This window comes from Gymnodraco acuticeps, unplaced genomic scaffold, assembly GCF_902827175.1.
Source record: "Gymnodraco acuticeps unplaced genomic scaffold, fGymAcu1.1, whole genome shotgun sequence".
In the NCBI taxonomy this organism is placed as follows: domain Eukaryota; kingdom Metazoa; phylum Chordata; class Actinopteri; order Perciformes; family Bathydraconidae; genus Gymnodraco; species Gymnodraco acuticeps.
Window position 1 is genome coordinate 2,623,574 of NW_022992193.1, and position 19,310 is coordinate 2,642,883.

At 44.7% G+C, this 19,310-nt stretch overlaps 1 protein-coding gene across 1 annotated transcript in view; it reads right to left on the reverse strand.

Annotated features, from left to right (window-relative positions):
* Nucleotides 1–326: 326 nt before the first annotated feature.
* LOC117539308 (Krueppel-like factor 7) overlaps nt 327–19,310 on the reverse strand; it is a 34,705-nt gene continuing 15,721 nt past the window's right edge. The window contains exons 2-4 of the mRNA XM_034205423.1: nt 14,957–15,596; nt 7,937–8,060; nt 327–4,024 (exon numbers count right to left, since the gene is read on the reverse strand). Of these exons, the coding sequence (XP_034061314.1) occupies nt 3,973–4,024; nt 7,937–8,060; nt 14,957–15,596 (816 nt within the window). The 3' untranslated portion in view covers nt 327–3,972. The remainder of the gene's footprint in view (nt 4,025–7,936; nt 8,061–14,956; nt 15,597–19,310) is intronic.

Here is a 19,310-nt window from a genome sequence, read left to right on the forward strand (position 1 = left end):
ATCAAAAGGAACGATAAATCAGAGGGTCTTTCTATCCATCTAGGAGTGCATTGCTGCAAATTGAAGAAAAAGGGGGGTGTAAATTAATTTTCCTGCCCACTTTAACCCACTTAGTGCGCTGATTTAGCTCGGAAAAATGCAGCAAACCTGAAGCAGCCGAGCCTGAGGAGTTGTCTGGTCAGTGGGATATACTGTGGGAGCTCTTTGTTAGCACACTGAATAGCCCTGTGATTGAGAGTGGATAAGAAATAAAAAAAGATATTCTGTGAGAAGATGGACGATAAGGCGCATATTGTTGCCGGACGAACAGACTGTGAATACTCCAACTGCTTCTACCATTTATTACACATAATTACATTCTTAAATAAAAACGATTCACCGAACAGTTCCTTGCATAGAGATATTACAATACCAATTTAAAAAAGGAATTATGAAACAAACCGGTAACAAAAATAAATCTTTCTCATTTTTCCATAATAAAGAACATTATCGTACCCATACATCATAATATACAAATGATAAATTTGAAACACTTTGTACAGCGAAGAAAGAAAAGGAGAAAGACAACGGAGGAAAAAGGTGGAGGAGAGGGCGGGGGGAGGGAGGGAGGTGGGGGGGGGGGAGTTGGACAGAGGAGAGGAGTTGAAAGGGATCATATCTGAGAAAATGGAAGAGGGAGAAAGGGGGGGCGATGAGGGAATGCTGGTAGAAAAGGGGGGTGCGTTTGATTTGAAATTCAGACCTAGTGGAAACAGAGGTGGTGTCACACATAGTAATGTCCCCCCCCCCTCAGCAGAGCAAAAGCTGCAGTCTGGATCTCTGACTCCCACAAGGTGGCATGAAGAAACTGTGAAAAACACACAAGGAGAACGGAGTGTGTGTGTGTGTGTGTGTGATTTTGAATGTGCATGTATGTTTATGTCTGTTTAGGGGGTGTTTGCATGCATGTGTGTGAGCGTGTGTACATTTGTGCTAAAAAACAGTTACTATACAGACTTTGTGATCAGTGTTTTATCACCCGGGGGGTCGTCGTGTGAAGTGTCAGAGCGGACAGGAAACATCAGATATGCGAGTGATTTCTCCCCCGAAAAATTTAGAGTGCAAATACAAACAGACGAAGAACACACAGGCACGGCAGAATTGACAATCATTCATTAAGATGACACAGAACTCAACCGCTTCCTCTGACAACATGAAACAACCTTTCCGGAAAACACATTCACATTTTGAAACCCTCCAGTCTTTGACATTTGTTAAAATTGTTCAGTATTTTGAATATTCCCATGTCTCCGCTCCGGAAAATGAAACACATTGAGTGTTTCTGTGATTGGTACAGGACAAAAAAACACTTCAGATCTGCACATTCCCACACATTCGCAACAAGAGGGTGCCCATTGAAATACTGAAACACACAAGTAGAGCTGCCATTGATGATACCATTTTAACCCATGAGTTAAACTGCTATTCTTCATTTAATCCATGAGCAGGAAAACCACAAACCTGCTCCGACTTTCCCATCTGAACTGGACATTTTTACATTTTCTACAAACGTTGCTACGGTTTTCGCTTATTCCAAGTGTGGATGGTAGCATTGAAAGCGTTGCAACCTGAATGGTTGTTGAGAATTTTTGGTCTTTTTGAAAATAAACCAGGAGAAAAACGTGGTTTCTATTGTGGTCCCTCCATGTTGTCTTTGCAAATAAACGCCTGTCACCGAGATGTTCAATATAAAAAGTGAGCCTGGTGTATTTGCACGTTTAGACAGAAGGAGTTCAATATTTATGCAAAGCAGCACACAGCTTCTACTTCCAGAGCCGCGGACAGATCATGTGCAGATATGATTGAGCGGGGCTGCATTCATACCCGAAATTGAAATGCGCCGCTGGTATACAGAGTGAAATCAATTTACTGCTTCCCCTGCCAAAAAAGCAGGCTGCTGTGTGCCTCACTTTGCCTCAAAGTATTACAAGTCTTGTAAAATAAAGAAATAAACACATTGACATAGTAGTTCCAAATTCTGTTCGTAGGAATCCTGAAAATCTACTTTTTGTCCGAGCTGCCTGTTTGTTTTATGTGCGCTTGAGTTGAATCGATGCTCATTGAAAATGTATTTCTATCGGTGGATCAAAGATGGCAAGAGCAAAAAGCTAGATCTTTGTTCTGTTGGACAAGACTCAGATCACCAAGGACAAATGGTAATTCCAGTTCTCTAGGAGTGTATGCATGTGTCGTGTGTATGGGTTTCACTCCTCTGCAGTTTCAAGAGCTGATGGGGCTGTTATCATGTGCTGACGGAGCAGATGTGTTTCTCCCCTAACCCATTCCTGCCACCCACTTGAAATCCACACTCCCCCCCCACCAGTAAAAAGCCAACAGCCATGACTAGCTAGTTGTTTCCGAGGCCATTCAGTTCAACAGTGAAACTACAAACTCACATGTGTGTTTTCATGGGCCTAGCAACATGTACAGACTTACAACAGATACATTCAAATTGATTCGCTCCAAGAAGAGCCACCCAATTGATTGAATTTGTCCCACAAGTCCTTCCGTGTCCAGCAATCTGCGTTCAGACATGCATGTGAGGTCAGGAAGTCTGCAGGAATGTTCTTGGAAATGCATAGGGCCCGATTAGGAGAGCTGTTGAATGCGGCTTTTAGGAGTTCTGAATGGGTGGTGTGAACAGGACAAAATCCTCAACCCAGTGACTGTAGCTGCCAATCACTCTTAAAGGCCAAAGAGATCATTTCAGGCATTACAGTAGACACTTTTTTGGCTGCCTCCTTTTCCGATGTTTCCTTCAAAATGGTCTCTTTAATGTCAGTTTTCAACAAATAGGATAATCTTTTCTTCAGTGTAGCCTTCATTATACATGGTAATCTTGTTCAGTGTGCTATTGCAGTCCACTAGCTGCTTCGACTTGTGCATGTGGCTTCCCGCACACGGACGGCATGTGGAAGCCAGCCAGCGCTTGGGGGGGAATTTTTACAAAAAGTTTGTCAATTGTGCAACCGTTCCTGACAACAACTCGTAAGATCCTGGAGAGGGAAAACACTTTTGATGGATGGTCTGTCCTCTCATGAGACGATCTGTTCCTGAAGACATTCAAGGAGATGAACAGTCTTTCCCAGAGTGGATCAGTTAGCCTCATCCAGTGTTGACCCTCAATGGATGATGTTCGTGAAGCAAGCCAGTCCTCGGGATGACCTCCCTCTGTCTTAACAGCACCTAAGTGCAACAATCCAATCCTCAAATCCAATCGAACGCTCCGATGCCAAAGAACCAGAAGGATTTATACATGTATCCAGTTGGAAGATTGATAAAGTATCTATACTATATATCAGATGATAAACCCTTTGGTGATTTGTAAAGGCTGTGGCAGGTTTGAAGGAGAGAAATCCCGCTTGCTTACCCTGCGAGAAGATTCTGTTGAGCTACTGTCAGGAAATAACTGTTCTCAACTCAAGGTACTTTTGAAGAAAAAGGAAATCTCGAATATACAAAGAGCAGAAATCACTGTACAACTGGTCCAGTTTGGCGTTGGTGTGCTCGCTGGGTGAACATTTTGGAAGCCGAGGGACGGTTGCGCCGGACGACAAAGAGCTGCCAACTGCAGGCACTCGGTCCACCATCCATCCCCTCTGAGACACACATGAGGGGTGGGACGGAGCGTCTGTATCGTCCACGCCACAACACCGGGAGACATTTGTGAGGTTACGGCATCGCCGTGGAATCATGGACCAACTAGTAGAGCACAGATTGACACTTGGGATATGTCCGGCTTCTGTGTTTCCGTAGCTAGCGTACTTGTGCGGTGCTTTTCCATCCGGTCCAGAACGGCCAAATTTAGAGTTTTTCTCTCTCTCTTACATCCATGGTGTTATTTCTCTGCAGAAGAAGCTCCCTCTCCTTCTTCCACTCCGCCTCCATCCCCCTTCCCTTCTCTTCCACTCCCGCTGACCTCTCTCGGATTCCTCAGATGTGCCTCTTCATGTGTAGCGCCAAGTGATCCGACCGCGAGAAACACCTGCAAACCAAAAGAGAGGGGGGAAACAGAGAGCAGCTTGTTAGCTTGTTACCGACGCGGGGAAAAATAAATTTGTTTTGTCGATGGAGCTAAATGTTGCTGTTAGCTAGTGAGCGCCGAGCCACTAATGCACACGCAATTAGTATATGTGTAACTAATTCATAATCAGCATTTTCAGCAGCACTGCTAATGACTTCAGCTGTGCCATGAATAACTAGAGAGCCTGCAGATGGATCTGTTGAAACAGTGTTGAGGAGAGAAACGAAACATGTGCTCTAAGATGTTCACTAAATTAGATGAATAGAAGCCACTCATATGTTAAGGCATAGCAATAGTGTAAAATGGAATTGCATTGGACATTTTCTTATAGTATGCTTGATTATTTTTCAACCTGTTTGACATAATACATGCTCTGTCTCTTCCATGCATGCTTACAAAAAGATGTTTCTAGTATTTCTCCCACCTGCTCGCTGAACTAACTGCAGCTCCATTCCCCAGAAGAGCGATATTCAAAAGGCAAGTGTTGCTTTCTGTTAGGTAATTGGGAGCTGAATGTACTGGTGATTAGTGTGTTAGGAAATATTGGAGATGGAGACTTGTTTTAGAGCCTATTAAAGTGGTTCTATTTAATAATGTTTGTGAGAAAAACAAGACACTACATGCAGCAATGCTGCTAATTTGACAAATGTTTGTTAATGTTCTCCTGGATTTTCAGATAGAACGCCAGGAAGTGCTTTGGAAGTGGATTGTGTCTGGTTGCCAAAACTGTCTGAAATTGGAAATGTGTTAATATTTCAAGCAAGCAATTTGGTAATGATACCTCAAATAATATAACATTTTTAATTAAGCATTTAAATAGAAGGCTTGGGAGTCGGATTCCTTTTCACATTCCTGCAACTGTTGATTTTTTGGTACTCCAGTTTCAGTTTCTCTCCACTGAGACAGGGGCAAGTGTCTGAGATGTCTAGATGAATCAGTGTTTGGCCAAGAGGGGGAGTTACACTGTGATGAGCCACCAGTCATCTGTCTTACTGTCACACCTGCGAGTGTATCCGAGTGTGTGCACGCTCACACACACACACACGAGAGATGAATGAACGGCTCAGGAGACATGCAGGGTTTTTGTGTGTGAGTGTGTGTGTGTGTGTGTGTGTGTGTGTGTGTGTGTGTGTGTGTGTGTTCGGTGGAGACAGATGGTAAAGTATGAGTCACGACTCGGGGGCACGACACCAGCTGGCACACCGTGGGTCTGTATCCTCCCCCGACTCACCCCCCGTGCTCAATCTTCCACCCCGTCTTCTCCCTGTCTCCCCTGTTTCCCCTCTTTCTTCATCTCAGCAGGGTGCACATGTGTGTGTGTGTGTGTGTGTGTGTGTGTGGTGTGTGTGTGTGTGTGTGTGTGTGTGAGGGCTGGAGGGGTTGGCTGCATGTGACACATGACAGAGGTGGGCCCAAATTAGGGATGTGCCTGCAGGGGGGGGCGCCTGTGTTGGGGAGGGGGGGGGGGGGGGGGGGGGGTTGGGAGATAAGGGATGAGGAGGGAGGGATACTGTATTTACAGTCCGTCCAGCTGAGACCTGATTAAGTTGACACTGCCTGGCCCTCTGTTCACGGACACACACACACACACACACACACACACACACACACACACACACACACACACACACACACACACACACACACACACACACACACACACACACACACACAACACACACACACACACACACACACACACACACACTCACACACCACACACACAACACACACACACACACACACACACACACACACACACACACACACACACACACACACACACCACACACACACACACACCATATCACTTATAAATAAATGTGACATTGGATCTTCGTTCATATTTCAGATTAATAAATAACTAAATCCTGTTTTATTCAACAGATACATTTGACTTAAATTATTAGCAAAATTGTGTGTTTGTGGCAGAAAATAATAGAAAAAAAGAACAAATTAAGACAAAGAAATACAATAATAATTGTTATGTCTGAGGTGTTTGGGTTAGGAGGCATTTCACCCACATTTTTACCCCGGAGTCTCTTGCACATTGTTATACTACGATGGCTCCCGCAGACAATATTGCTCAGAGACCACAGAGGTGTCTGCGTGGGCCAGATCACAGACAGGAGGGTTGTAATTAAAAAAGGAGTAAAGATTTTTGTGTCTGAGTCAGGCTGATCTTCTCATAATGGCCACTGAATGTTTGATGATTTTGCCACCGGAGCTCGACAAATTAACATTTTGCTGTGGTTCATAATTAAACAGGAGCCAGGGCGACTGATTAAGATGCAAAGTCTCGGGCAAATTACAATCGGAAACACTCTTCAAAGTGACAAAGCCGAGCGCCTTTTCACCCCGGTAAAGATTAGGGGAGGAAATGTGCTCCTTCTGTGACTGTGTAAACAAGATGTGGCATTAGACAGTTAGGGAGAGCCACACATTAAACCATCATCCCATAACATTTCCTGTTATAAGGCTATAAAATGCCTGGTAGGTTTAATGGTGCATATCCAACATAAGGGAGGGTTACAGCTTCCTTACATTTAACTCTTAAGTTAAATTTAGGGCGCAAAAACACCATGTTTTTTTAAAATTACTTAACATAGTGGTTTAGGCGCCACAACTACGTGGTTAGGTCAAGGAAAAAAGTTGTGTTTTGGTTCAAAATAAGCACCGTAACCTATATTACGTATTCTGGGGAACTTTGCTCAGTTAGGGTAGCTAAATAACCAAACCTTGGGACACAGGAAACAACTACCGTCTCCTAGGTGAAAGTCCTGTCCATCCATTTACTTATCCCAACTAACATAAGAGGACCTTGTAAGTCATACTACGTTAACAGGCTTCCTACTTAGCGTCCGTAATAACTACTTCTTCCTCGGTAACCATGTGAATAGATGATGACGCCATTGTGAACCTACTCTGGGTGTAGCAGGCACTTTCTAACCCTCATCTAGGACGCTGATCACCGCTGATAAGGGCTCTTAAATGGTCTGATATCATCTTGATCTGGCGGATCAGACCAGGAATCATCCGGCTTACAGGATAGTCTCTCCAATCACACACACACACACACACACACACACACACACACACACACACACACACACACACACACACACACACACACACACACACACACACACACACACACACACACACACACACACACACACACACACACACACACACACACACACACACACACACGTGTATTTTGGCTTATGGTAGCTTTGTTAATTCCCCAAATAAATGTCCAACACATAATTGCCTTTTCAAAGAAGGAACACATACATGTTTTATAAGCTGTGTTAATGGTTAATGATGGTCCATCGCAGTGATTTTCACGACCTGTCAACCCTAAATGAAAAATCTGTCATAGTGGCTGATCTGTAAAGAATTAAAAAATGTTACTATGGTTCATTTCAAAGTGATATTAAATTAATATTCTATTCAGTGATGTGTTATAATGGGTTCTGCAGCCATTTTACACCTCGGTCCCAGTGTGAAAGCAGCCTCCAAATCAAGGCCATGTAGCATCATGTGAGTAGGTGCACTATTAATATGCTGCACAGGGCCTAATGTGGGGATAGAGCAGAATAAGCAACCTCCCCATTGAAACACTGAGCAGGTTGTGTTTTGCGTATGTTGCTGAGGAGCACACATTAGTAATCCTGCTAGCACACTTTCAAACTGGGTCAGTACCAAACACATTTGGGTGTGTTATCGGCATCTTGTAGCGCTGCTAAACCAAACTGAACACAATGGGAGCCCGCTGTGCGAGTGGAAGTACTTCAAAATAAGCATTGGGAAAATGGAAGAAAAACATACAAGGGAGAGGAAAAGAGGGAGAGGTGTGTTTCGACAGACCTGTCACAGTGGTTGCACTTAAAAGGCTTGGCGCCGGTGTGTTTGCGGTAGTGCCTCGTCAGCTCGTCGCTCCGGGCGAATCGCCACTCGCAGCCCTCCCACGAGCACTTGTACGGCTTCTCACCTGGGGGATGAAAAAACACGCATAAGCACCTGTTTCATCGCCGCTCCACCAATCACACGCCTGTTTGTCTACTGTGGTCACCTCCAAATATGCCTCCAACGTGATATATTTCCAGATTTCAAGTCTACGTGCAGAGATTCTATTTAAAGTATATTTTAGGGTTTGTATTCTGCTTCACTGATATCCCTTTAACTTTTTCCCCTTTTTTCAGAGGCTGGAAAGAGAGCCGTTTATAAAGGAGATGGAGAAGCTCCCACTGGTCTTCAATCTTGCTGAACACGCAGAAGAGGAAGAGGCTAGAGACAAGTGGAGCGAGAGAAGAAATGGAGAGAGGGAGAGGATGAAGGAGGAGGGGGGATTAGAGGCAAGGTGAGAGGAGGTGAGATTGAGAAGGAGTCGAAGAGAAGTGCTGCAGAAGTGGATTAAGGCAGAAGAGGCTGCAGATAGAGGGAGGAGGTGGAGGGAGAGAGAGGGGGGGGGGGGGGTTGATAATTAGGCCAGTCACACGGCGTAATGGCAAGGAAGACACAATCCAGCCAGCTGCGTCCAAAAGATGTCACCTGCATCAGTCACATCCCATCTGGACCGAACACACTGACACACTGACCAGATTCGCTTGAGCTGCCTCGGCACAAAAAACCAAGACTTCATTTGTTGAATGCGATTATCAAAAAGGGACACGATCAATGGATCCAAGATTGAGAGACAGTGTTTGTTTGGTGTCATTATCTGCACCAGCTGTTCAGGAAAGTCACCGGTCTGTTCATAAGGCAGAAGGTACAAAATCAATGCTGTACACTGTATGCCTTTGTTCCAATTAAAGGTACATTTATGGTGTGCTGTACTAAATTGCTGAACTATGACCCACTCAAGCACTTTGTATCAGAGTCAGTGAGCGGGCTATTAACAGGAATCATGTACAGTTAGATGGTGAGAAACAGAGGTGCATAGGTCACAGCCGTGTTGAGGTGATAAATGAACAAGTGTGAAAGGGATGGCCTCCATTAGCAATTACGAAATGCCAAGAAATACCTCCAATGAATACAGATTGAAACGCTTAATCAATTGTGATTCATTTTTACACTCTTCCCTCTTAACTACATCATGTTATGTCAATTTGAAACTAAAACTAAAAACATTGTTGGCACTAAACTAATTTGTTGTGCTGAATTTAAGCACTTTTTGGTTTAGAGACCCAGGAATTAGCCCTATCCATCCATGCATGTCCCCATTGTGGCCACCTCCATACTGCCTCACTTCCCAGAAACACCCGGAGCAGCAGGTCTGGGCCATCCCACTCCGGCCAATGAAATTCCCGTGAGGCAGGGATGCCTGAATGTGTTGCCTGGCAACGGGAGCGAGGGGGGTTGGGAGCATGCATGTGTGTGTGTGTGAGAGAAGAGAGAGGGGGGGGGGAGTGCTGAAACATGAGGAGGCAGTAGTCAGTGCAGCTGGCTGGATCTGGCAACGGCACGCCGCCATGCCACCGGCCTATTACCGAGCACGCTGGCAGAGCACGGAGGCAGTTGCCTAGCGACGACAACCGTGGAGCTGTACAGGGCAAGATGGGGGAGGGAGGAGCGGGGGGTGAAAGTGATGGTGGTGGTGGTAGTAGTGGTGGAGGTGCAGGAGGAGGAGAGGGAAGTGGGGGGGCACTAAGAGACCAGAGCCTGCAGCAGTACATAACCACTCAGCTACCGACTCCTCCAACGATACGCTGCCCACGTTGCCTAGCAACAGAGCCCCCCCCCTCTCTTCCTCCTCCTTCTCATCGCTCCTTTCCCTTAAGATGCCCTCATACAAACAGGCAGGTGTTCTCAAACACACATTTACACACTCTTTAAAAAAGAAATGTTACACAGACTTTGATTGGCAGTTTAAAATGCCAATCAGTATGCTAATCCACTGGATTAGCCCCAACTCTGCAACATAATCTGATTATGCTCTGTTACTTTTGGATTACTTTGCCAGTAAAACATACGACGTAGATTATGGAGCTAAGGGGATTATGTCTCCTCATTTAAAGCATCAGGATTGTGGTCGGATGCTGTTGTTAAAAAGCTTTGTTTATTATTTAATAAAATCCCAATCATCTCATTCAAAGCAGAAATCCTTTTTCCTTTCAGAGTTTGTTTTCTAAAGTAATCAAATAAACAATATTTGTCTTCCGTAATCTGATAACTGGGTGTTTCCTGAGTCACTGTAATCCCATTATGTGGAATCTGTTACTTCCGAATGCTCTCACACACACACGCACACACACTCTCAGTCCAGCCTCTCAGGTGCCAGTGTTGAAGTTAATTGCATTCCCTCCATTAGCCGGAGCTGTAGCGGGGCCCCAGAGGTCATTAGAGGGGGGTCTCGGAGAACACTTTACAGGCTCCTGCCCACAACTACCACCGCAGGGCTGGAGATGAGAGGGGGGGGGGGGGGGGGGTGGAGGCAGACTAGAGAAAAAAGTAAGATAACAGATGGATGGATGGAGAAATGTTGGAGCGGGGCATGGAAAACTAAAAGATGAATTTGTTAACATCCATGTAGACATATTTCGACCAATGGATGTCATGATGTGAATTAGACCAATAATTAAGTAAAAAAATACAGAATCTTTAAAAATGTGGGTTGAATCTTTTGTATTAAACAGGCAAAAGTTACATTTGTTGGAGCATTATCTATGTAGAAACATCACACATTCTGGACCTCAAGTATAAAGACACCTGGACATCATATTGCAGTAAAATATAGAGCTAATGATTTTTGTTATTGACAATGAATCAGTTTCTTAAAAATAGTCTTTAAATTCCAGTACTGCGAGCCCACAACCCCCAAATAAAGCACTTCAATATGATATAAAACAGAGAGGAAATGCAAAAAACGGCATGTTCTTCCATTGTTGGATGAAAGTTTGTTTGCTAAAAACACATTTGGCCATTCTCATTGGTCCATCAATTTTCTTTAGTCAAATCCTCAAATGGCTGGCCTGGGTCCAAAAACAGAGAAGCAGAAAGTGGCAAAAGAGCGAAGCAACAACATAAGAGTGGGAGGCAGAAGCGTACACAGAGACAGACATGCTCCGAGAAGACTGATACACAGAGTGCGGAAGATTAGAAAGAGCCAAAGAGGGAACAGAGGGATAGAGAGAACAGTTTTACTTGTTCCCTCACTCTGCCCAAAATCGAATTGTACCATTCCTTATCTGCCATAAGCCTATTCACAAAAAGCTCTACAGGGCACTGTCATTTCAACTCAGCCCGTCTAATTCCAGATTAAATCGCAGCCTTTTCTTCGTGGGTAATTTATGGAAATAACAACTAAGAAAAAGCGGATTTGAGTAATGACATCTTTAAACTTGTCAGGATAATGGCTCAGAGAATGGGGGAGCCTGTGGCACCGCTGTCTTTCTGCTGAAGAGGGTCGCGCTACTGTACCTCCCCCATTCCTGTCTTCATCTACTCTTTGTTTCACTCACTATCTCCTCTTCTTCTGCCTTTTGTGTTTTTCTTTGTGACATCGCGTGTCGACATTTCCCCCCCTTTATCATTCCACTTTCCTGGTGTGAATAACAAGACAGATGTTGCTTTTATCCAAAGCACCTGAACGATACGCTTGGGGGGAGGGGTTCCTCTGGAAACTGAGCCCTTTTATGGTACTATATGAAACAGTGTGTGTCATTAAATCGCAATCATATATGTTTTTGAATAATTCACTGGATAGAGAATGAAAAAGGCTTACAGTAAAGGTGATATTTTGATCCAAAAGGATATTCTTCACTTGTTATTTTTCAGATTGGCCAGTGTATTTAAAGTGCAGTAGTTTTATTAGTTTATAATTCAGAGAAATGGTTAATATTTTCAAATTTACATTGGGGAATGGAATAGTTTAAATAAATGTACTTCATGTTTCCAGTATGAACACAAACACTCTTTTCGTAGTAGGAAACAATAGGAGTCACAACCTCCAGCAACAAAAGAAAATGGAAATAACAAAAGACACCACCACTCTGACATGGTTGGTGTGATCCACGTCATGTCCTGCCCCCTGCACGCTTCCCCCAGGCGCTAAAACCAAGTGAGAACGCGTTTGACACGGACCATCTCCTGTTGTGTGCCAAATGTGTGAAAGGGAAACTCAACTCAACAGCTTAAAGATGACATATTAAGCCATAAAAGGTATAATTTGTATGTTGTGCCTCTACTGTGACATGTCTCCATGCGCTAATGTTCAAACAGCTCTTTATTTTTCTCATACTGCCTGTGCTGCGGCACCTCTTTTCACCCTCTGTCTGAAACCAGAGCCCAGTCTGCTCTGATTGGTTAGCTGGTCAAATCTGTTGTGATTTGTAAACCGCTTAGAGATGTCCCTCCTCTTAGCCTATCTCTTACAATGTGTTAGAACGCGAGAAGCGCCAGTGTTACATAGTGATGTCGCTATGTTACAGAAGTAAACAGGAGTCCAATTTGAGGACTTATCGGAATATTGAGATGTCAGAATAAAGGATTATATTGTTTCATCCCTTATCCCTTGGCTTGTATTGACATTGGTAACGCACAGCATCAGTGGGCTGGTCTCCCAGGGTTTGCCCAGTTGGCATGGAGTTTCAGCACCACCGGGGAAATCAATGATCGGGTGTCTGTGCCCTTTGTTCCAGTCGGGCTCACGCCTAAACCTGTGGTGTGCATCACCGCGGGTGGGATCACACATACAGCGTGTTTGCTTCATTCTCAACATATAGTTGTTGACAAGTTGGCTCGGAGCCAGAGCTTAGAAACGAGTTGTGTGTGTGTGTGTGTGTGTGTGTGTGTGTGTGTGTGTGTGTGTGTGTGTGTGTGTGTGTGTGTGTGTGTGTGTGTGTGTGTGTGTGTGTGTGTGTGTGTGTGTGTGGCTTCTGAATCGGACAGCCTTGGTGATCCGTCAACCATTAAGTGTAGGGATTTACATGGAGGGTGGCGAGGACATTTAATTAGAGTCCTTGTAACTTCATTTAGCCTGATGGACGCTCTTTGCTGTACCTCCAAACACATAAAGAAACAGCTATATATTAGCAAAGACTGCAGGCCACCAAGCATTTCATTTGTTTCTCCAGGCTTGAGCGATTGGCTATCGTTCAGGTGTCATATTCAAAGAGGTAGGTACCACAGTCGGAGGAAGTATTCAGATGCTTTATACCACACTGTAAATCTACTCTGTTAGCAGTAAAAGTTAGAATCAGGTAGTTCTCTTTGGTGTATGGTGGGGCAAACATAAACACAGTATAAGGAAATAAGATGTAAGAAAAGATGATTATATAAAGTACACTAAAGTACAATACTTGAGAAAAAGTACTTCTTATTTCCAACAGATTTGGATCTTCTAACCTTTCCACACAGATCACACTAGAGTTCAAACAAACCCTCCCCGTGTGAGGTGTGATGAAACCCAAAGGCATATGGCGGCTGAACCCTAACCCTGCTAATTAATATTGCAAACACAGGCACCAAACAGCTATTCCTGTTTTCCTTCCCCTTTAATTGTTGGAATAAGCACACAGATGGCACCCCTCGTGACCCGCCTCCTACGACACCATTATATCCAACCTCAGAAGGAGAACCACTGACCTAGACTTACAGTACAGAACGCACAGAGGACGGGAGCGCCTGAAATAAACCGGGGAAATGGAAGCCTATCCAGGTCAATCCATCCATCACTGCGCAGTTACTCAGACAGAGGACAGCTCCTCGACAGGGGTCTGAGTGGTTTGGGATTGAGATGGAAGAGCGAAGGAGTTATAGCTACTGAACCCTCCCCCCTTCCGTCTCGAGAAGAACCTTGACAGGAAGGACCCGTCCTGGTTTTAGGTAGAAGCGGGATAAGAAATGTGGGTTTTCTTAAATCATCACATTTTGATCGTACATGGTGATATTTTCATAGGGCAACACGGGGACTCAGCCTTAAGCCTTTGCTGTGATTACATGGCTGATTTTTTCTTTATATTTCTTATCACTTTATGTGGTTTTGTACTTCTTCCAAGAATGTGAAGCAGGGGGATTTCCCTCAATTATCTCACGTCAGGTTATCTAGGAAAGGATTTATGGACACACGATAATTCTTAAAGTTTATCTCCTAAATAATGAACCATCAAATGTGTTTAAAAGTATATATAAATATACAAATAGAGGCATAGATTGAGACATAAACAAAGTAGGCTGATTAAACAGAGACAACACTGTCTACATGTGTTAATATACCCTCAAAGACTTGGATAATAAACTATAAAATGCTTTTTCCCATATAATATACATCTCTGATTTACTGTCTGAGATTTTAAGTCAACACAACGATACATTTAATTCTGATAGACTGCTCTTTCAGTTTCTATTTTCAGTGCACACTCTCCGGCAGTGTCTCCTCCAGTGTGCAGCAGTCATTTAGCTTCAGGATTGAGCCTTTTTAGCCTGTCACCAACAATGAGTGTCAATCAATTTTATCACCTGCAGGTGTATCAAGTGGCCAGCTCTGGTAGGAGAGGTGTCCTCAGAGCTGCCTGGCTGAAAGTCCCAGAGGGCCACTTACTGATAATATAGCTGGAAAAGCACTAATATTCTCAAACACACGAGATTATGAAACCTTGTGTCTCTGTACGACTCCTATAAGCATACACACAATGTTGTATATTAATGTGAGCTGTGTGGGCAATTCTGAATAATTATATTGCACCAATCCTGAAGCTAAATGCACATTAAAGAGTCCTTGCAGAAAAGAGCATTTTACTATCTTGTGCTGAGCAAGCAAGCTGAAACATTTTTAGTAATTGAATGAACAAACAATTGTGTTGGCAAAATCCTAAAAGCTGCTTAATATTCCATCTCTAACAGTATTGTGCAGGATAATACAATCTGAAAGACTCTTTAGACTCTCACCTGTGTGTGTCCTCTGGTGGGCCTTTAGGTGGGAGCTCTTGGTGTACACCTTCCTGCAGCCGTTGAATTGACAGCGATGGATCCTCTTCTTGTTCTCCGGTAGCTCCCCCACCCCGATAACACACGCCGCCCCCTCCTCTTCGTCCTTCATCCGAACCGGGAGCGAGTGCGCCGCCACCAGCCGAGCCGCGCTGAGCCCCGCCTTCCTGGCGACGAGCTTTAGGGTCAGCGTCCCGTCGGCGGAGGCTGTCAGAGTCTGGTTGGGTTTGAAGAGGTGTCGGCCCAGTTCTGGCGACGAGGGGGGCGTCAGGGAGGTGACGGCGCTCAGCTGCGCCTGGTGGACCCCTTCCATCGCTTCTACGTTTTCCAGGCCTTGGCCCTTAGGTTTGAGGTCTCTTTTCATTGCACCGGAGGAGGGGATATTCTTCCGCGTTGGGCAGAGGATGACCGGAGGGGGGCTCGGGGGCTCCGGAAGGTTGGGCAGGTCTGGCAGCAGAGCGTCCGTCAGCTCCTCCTCGCCGTCCTCCTCGCCGTCCTCCTTCAGGTAGGCGGGAGTTAGTAGGCCGTCCAGGTCTTGGTCGAAGAGTTCTGACAGACGCTTGGGCTCCGTCTGAAGATAACGCTCCAATTCTAGGCAGGTCTACAAGAAAGAAAAAATACTTCAATTAGACCCAATTCAGGTACATCTGCACTGAAAATGCCCACTCTCCAATCCCATTTGACAATTTCAACAGCAATCAGATCGTTCGATACGCCTTTCACACAGCGCGGAGAGGAAATCTGCATGGTGCCATCCACTCACCCAGACAGGCAACTTAGCAGCTCTGCCAGCTGTCACATGCGCACACGCACAGATAGCCACCAAGACAGCCAGGATTACCTGGCAGCCACAGCTCGACGGCTGATTACACACTGATTGATTGCAACCGCTGTAGCGCGGAACGAAAGCAAGCCGAGTGGATAGCAGGCGGAGAAGTCCTAAACTGAACAGAACTCCTATCAAACAACATTTTATAGAGCTTTGACAAGCCATGTGTGCAGCGGCTTCCACTGAGCCAAGATAGGAAGATTTATTCAGCTGTAGTTATGGTCTGCTTCATCCCTATTACTCCAAACACCTCTCCCCTCGGAGGGCAAATAAAAGGCTACATCCCCGATTTGTGCGAACTGGCATCCCGAGAAGTCCATTACTTCACAACAAGCTGGCAAGGCTCTGAGAGGAGAGCCGGCGAGGGGGAAGAGACGCCTCGTGTCCAACGATGAAGCTATTATGTTTGAATGGACGCCACCAGTTTGATCCCAGGGATCGTTGTGTTGCGCTTGTAGCCACTAACACGTTTTGACAGCTGAGATGGAGGCTAGCAGCTCCACTGGGCGCGTGTTACTTGCCACTTCATTTGTGTGTAAATAGGCACTGACAGACAGAGTAGCTAGTTCCATTATCAGGAATAAGGTTGTGCAGACTGAACACATCAGAGACATTTACAATCTTACACCCCCCCCTTCGCTTCCTTGTTTGCACCTTCTAAAAATAAAACTTCACGTTTTTTCTTTTTAGGAGGGGGGGGGGGGGTGTCTGTTGCTAAGGGAGTGTAATTTCTCCTCCAAGTCGTTTTCTTCCAGGAACAAAAAGGGATTTGGAGTTGTTTTCTGACTGTTTACGGTATTTGCATATACTGACATAAAATTAAAAAGCTGCTTCCACATCTACAGCGAGAGGTGGAGATAATGCCTCCTTCCTCCACTGCACGCCTACATGTTTAGATTTATTTATTTCCTGCGATGGCTTTAAAAAATAACTTATTTTCATGCACTGTGTGAGGCCGTGATGGCTGAGGCCGGTGAGTCGTGATGTTCTTTTTTCCTTTATTCTTTTTTTCAATTAAATATTGAAGGCATTGAGACAAGATGATGAAGGGGATAGCATGCGACGGTTAGAGGTACATGTATAGGCAGCACTATCTTTCAACCCCCCTTCTCACTCAGTCTTACCATCACCTGCCTCCCCCCAATCGATTCCCCCAAATCTTCCTTTCCTCCCACCCTTTCTTCTCTATGTCGTCCTCTCTTTTTCCAAGGTGAGGGCTAATTATCCGCTGAAACCGGCCCGTTAAAGGGGACTTTATTCAGCAAAACGCTGAGGACTGCAAACCAAGGTGAGTGTGAGGTAGAGATAGTTCAAGAGAGCGGAAAAGAGGATAGAAACGGATAAGTGAGAGGGGGGAGGAGGAGGAGAGTGATGGAGGGACGGGGCGAAGTACGCGAGGAAGGTGTTGACTTCATTTTCTCCATGGGGGGTGAATCCATTTTGGAAGTGTGACATTTGGCATAACAGGATCCTGTCAGCGGGCAAGCCACAGGCCGTGCAGAAAAGAGGTTTCATGCGCAATGAATCATGGGTTACGACCCGAGGATGTGCCGGGGTGACGGCTGTGACAGTGGAGGGTGGGGGAGGGGGGAGTGTGCATACTGTACTTATAAGCATACATGATGTTTGACAAGGTAAGAGGGATAAAAGAGGCTGCAGGTAAGGGGGGGTGGCAGGTACGGCAGGCAGGCTTAAGCGCGTGGCCAATTCTTCCCATCCTTCTTTCCACCCATCATTCCATCAAAGCCCTTCTCCCCCTCCTCCCTCCTCCCCCAGGTGGTGACATTACCATTGTAAGAGAGAAGGTCATGCAGTTGATCAGCGGCTCTTGTGTGTGGAATGGTGTGGGTGTATGTTCTGTATGTAATTTATGCTAGTTTGCTGTGTGAGAAGCATAATTATGCTACCCCGTGCGTAATTATGCTGCTCTTGTGTCCGCATGTTTGCCGGAACACCTACACACCAAGTACAGCAGCGTCTATTTCCTGAGTGTGTGTGTGTGTGTGTGTGTGTGTGTAGGCATAAGGAATCAGGAGCCAAAAGCATAGCCAAGATAGAAGAGCGCTCATGGCTCGGTTTGGACAAACGCCGATCTGGACGGCCAATATCAATTGGCGCTGCATAAAGCCAAGGTTGGTTTCCTAAAGGGCTTTCGGGATGATTCCCTCATGCGAGCCAGGATAAGCTCAGACAATCCAATGGCTGATCCAGCAGCCCCACCTCTACCTAAAACTGGAGGAATTGGGTAGGGGGAGCAGGGCAGTGGGATGCCTTTCAACAAATTCACGTTTGAGTATTGTTAAGCATTTCCTTTGAACAAGAGACTCATCAACTTCGGGTCTGTTCTCAAACATTTTACATTACTGCAATCTAATGACCATTGACCAAGCCTAGCTCAAGGGAAGGTGAGGCCTTGACCGAGAACAATAAAAGCTTTTAAAACGCTTTAAGGTTTGAAAAAACCAAAATGAGATGATAGAAGTGAAGTTTTACACAACCTTGACTGTCGCTCTGTATTTTAAGAATGTATTCTAAAGTGTTTCCCTTCGTTTTTAAAGCAAAAACATTCCCTATTCAAGACATCCTATTATTTTATGATCCTCCCCGAACTCTTAGGTCCTCCGGCTGCTCTTACAAAACACATCTTTTCATATCGTTTTCTATTTAATATGATATTAAGAGTATTGTCAAGCTGTCTGTTTTTATTTCTAATGCTTGTATGTCATTCTTAGATAATAGAGACCCTTATTTTATGTGCAATATAAATAAAGAGAATTCCTTCCTTCATTTGTTTCACTATACTATGAACCCTACACTAAAGCAGTTATCATTATAATGTTATTTACACCCGTGCCAAAATGTTTTCCATGAAAAGGCCAATCAAGATCCATCACAACAAGTTATTTCATCACAAATCACGTTCAGGTTATGTCAGGTAATGTCTCTTCTGAGTGGCTGCGCGGTGAAACACGACACCTAACTAAGGTCAATGTTGACACTGATTGAAGTCTGAGCGTTCAGGCATTAAATCCAAAACAGCAGCGCGACTGCAAGGTGATGTTGTCACTAAGATTAAGGTGAGTACGAGCCTGCTAGATGTGCTGTATCTTTGAGCTTGACTACTCATGTTCAAATTGCCTGATTTGTTTGACCAAAAGTAACAAAAAAACAACTAGAAACTAATATCAATTGAAATGATTAGTCATTAATCGATATAGTTGAGGTAAGTCTTAACTTACTTTGTCATTTGTTCTTGTTTTCTAGCCATTAACAATGTCACTTCCAGGAAAGGGTAATGAGTTGAGCACAGCAGCAATTAATTGCACTGCTAATTAGCGTGACGATTTTCAGCTGCGTCTTCAGTGACTGTTAGCCTTCAAGCATGTTAAAAATGGCATGCTGTTAGCAGCTTTGTATCAAGGAAATAGAGCTGTCAGTCATAACTGATGAATGATAAGCAAGGTTCATTATAATCTTTTTTCGTCA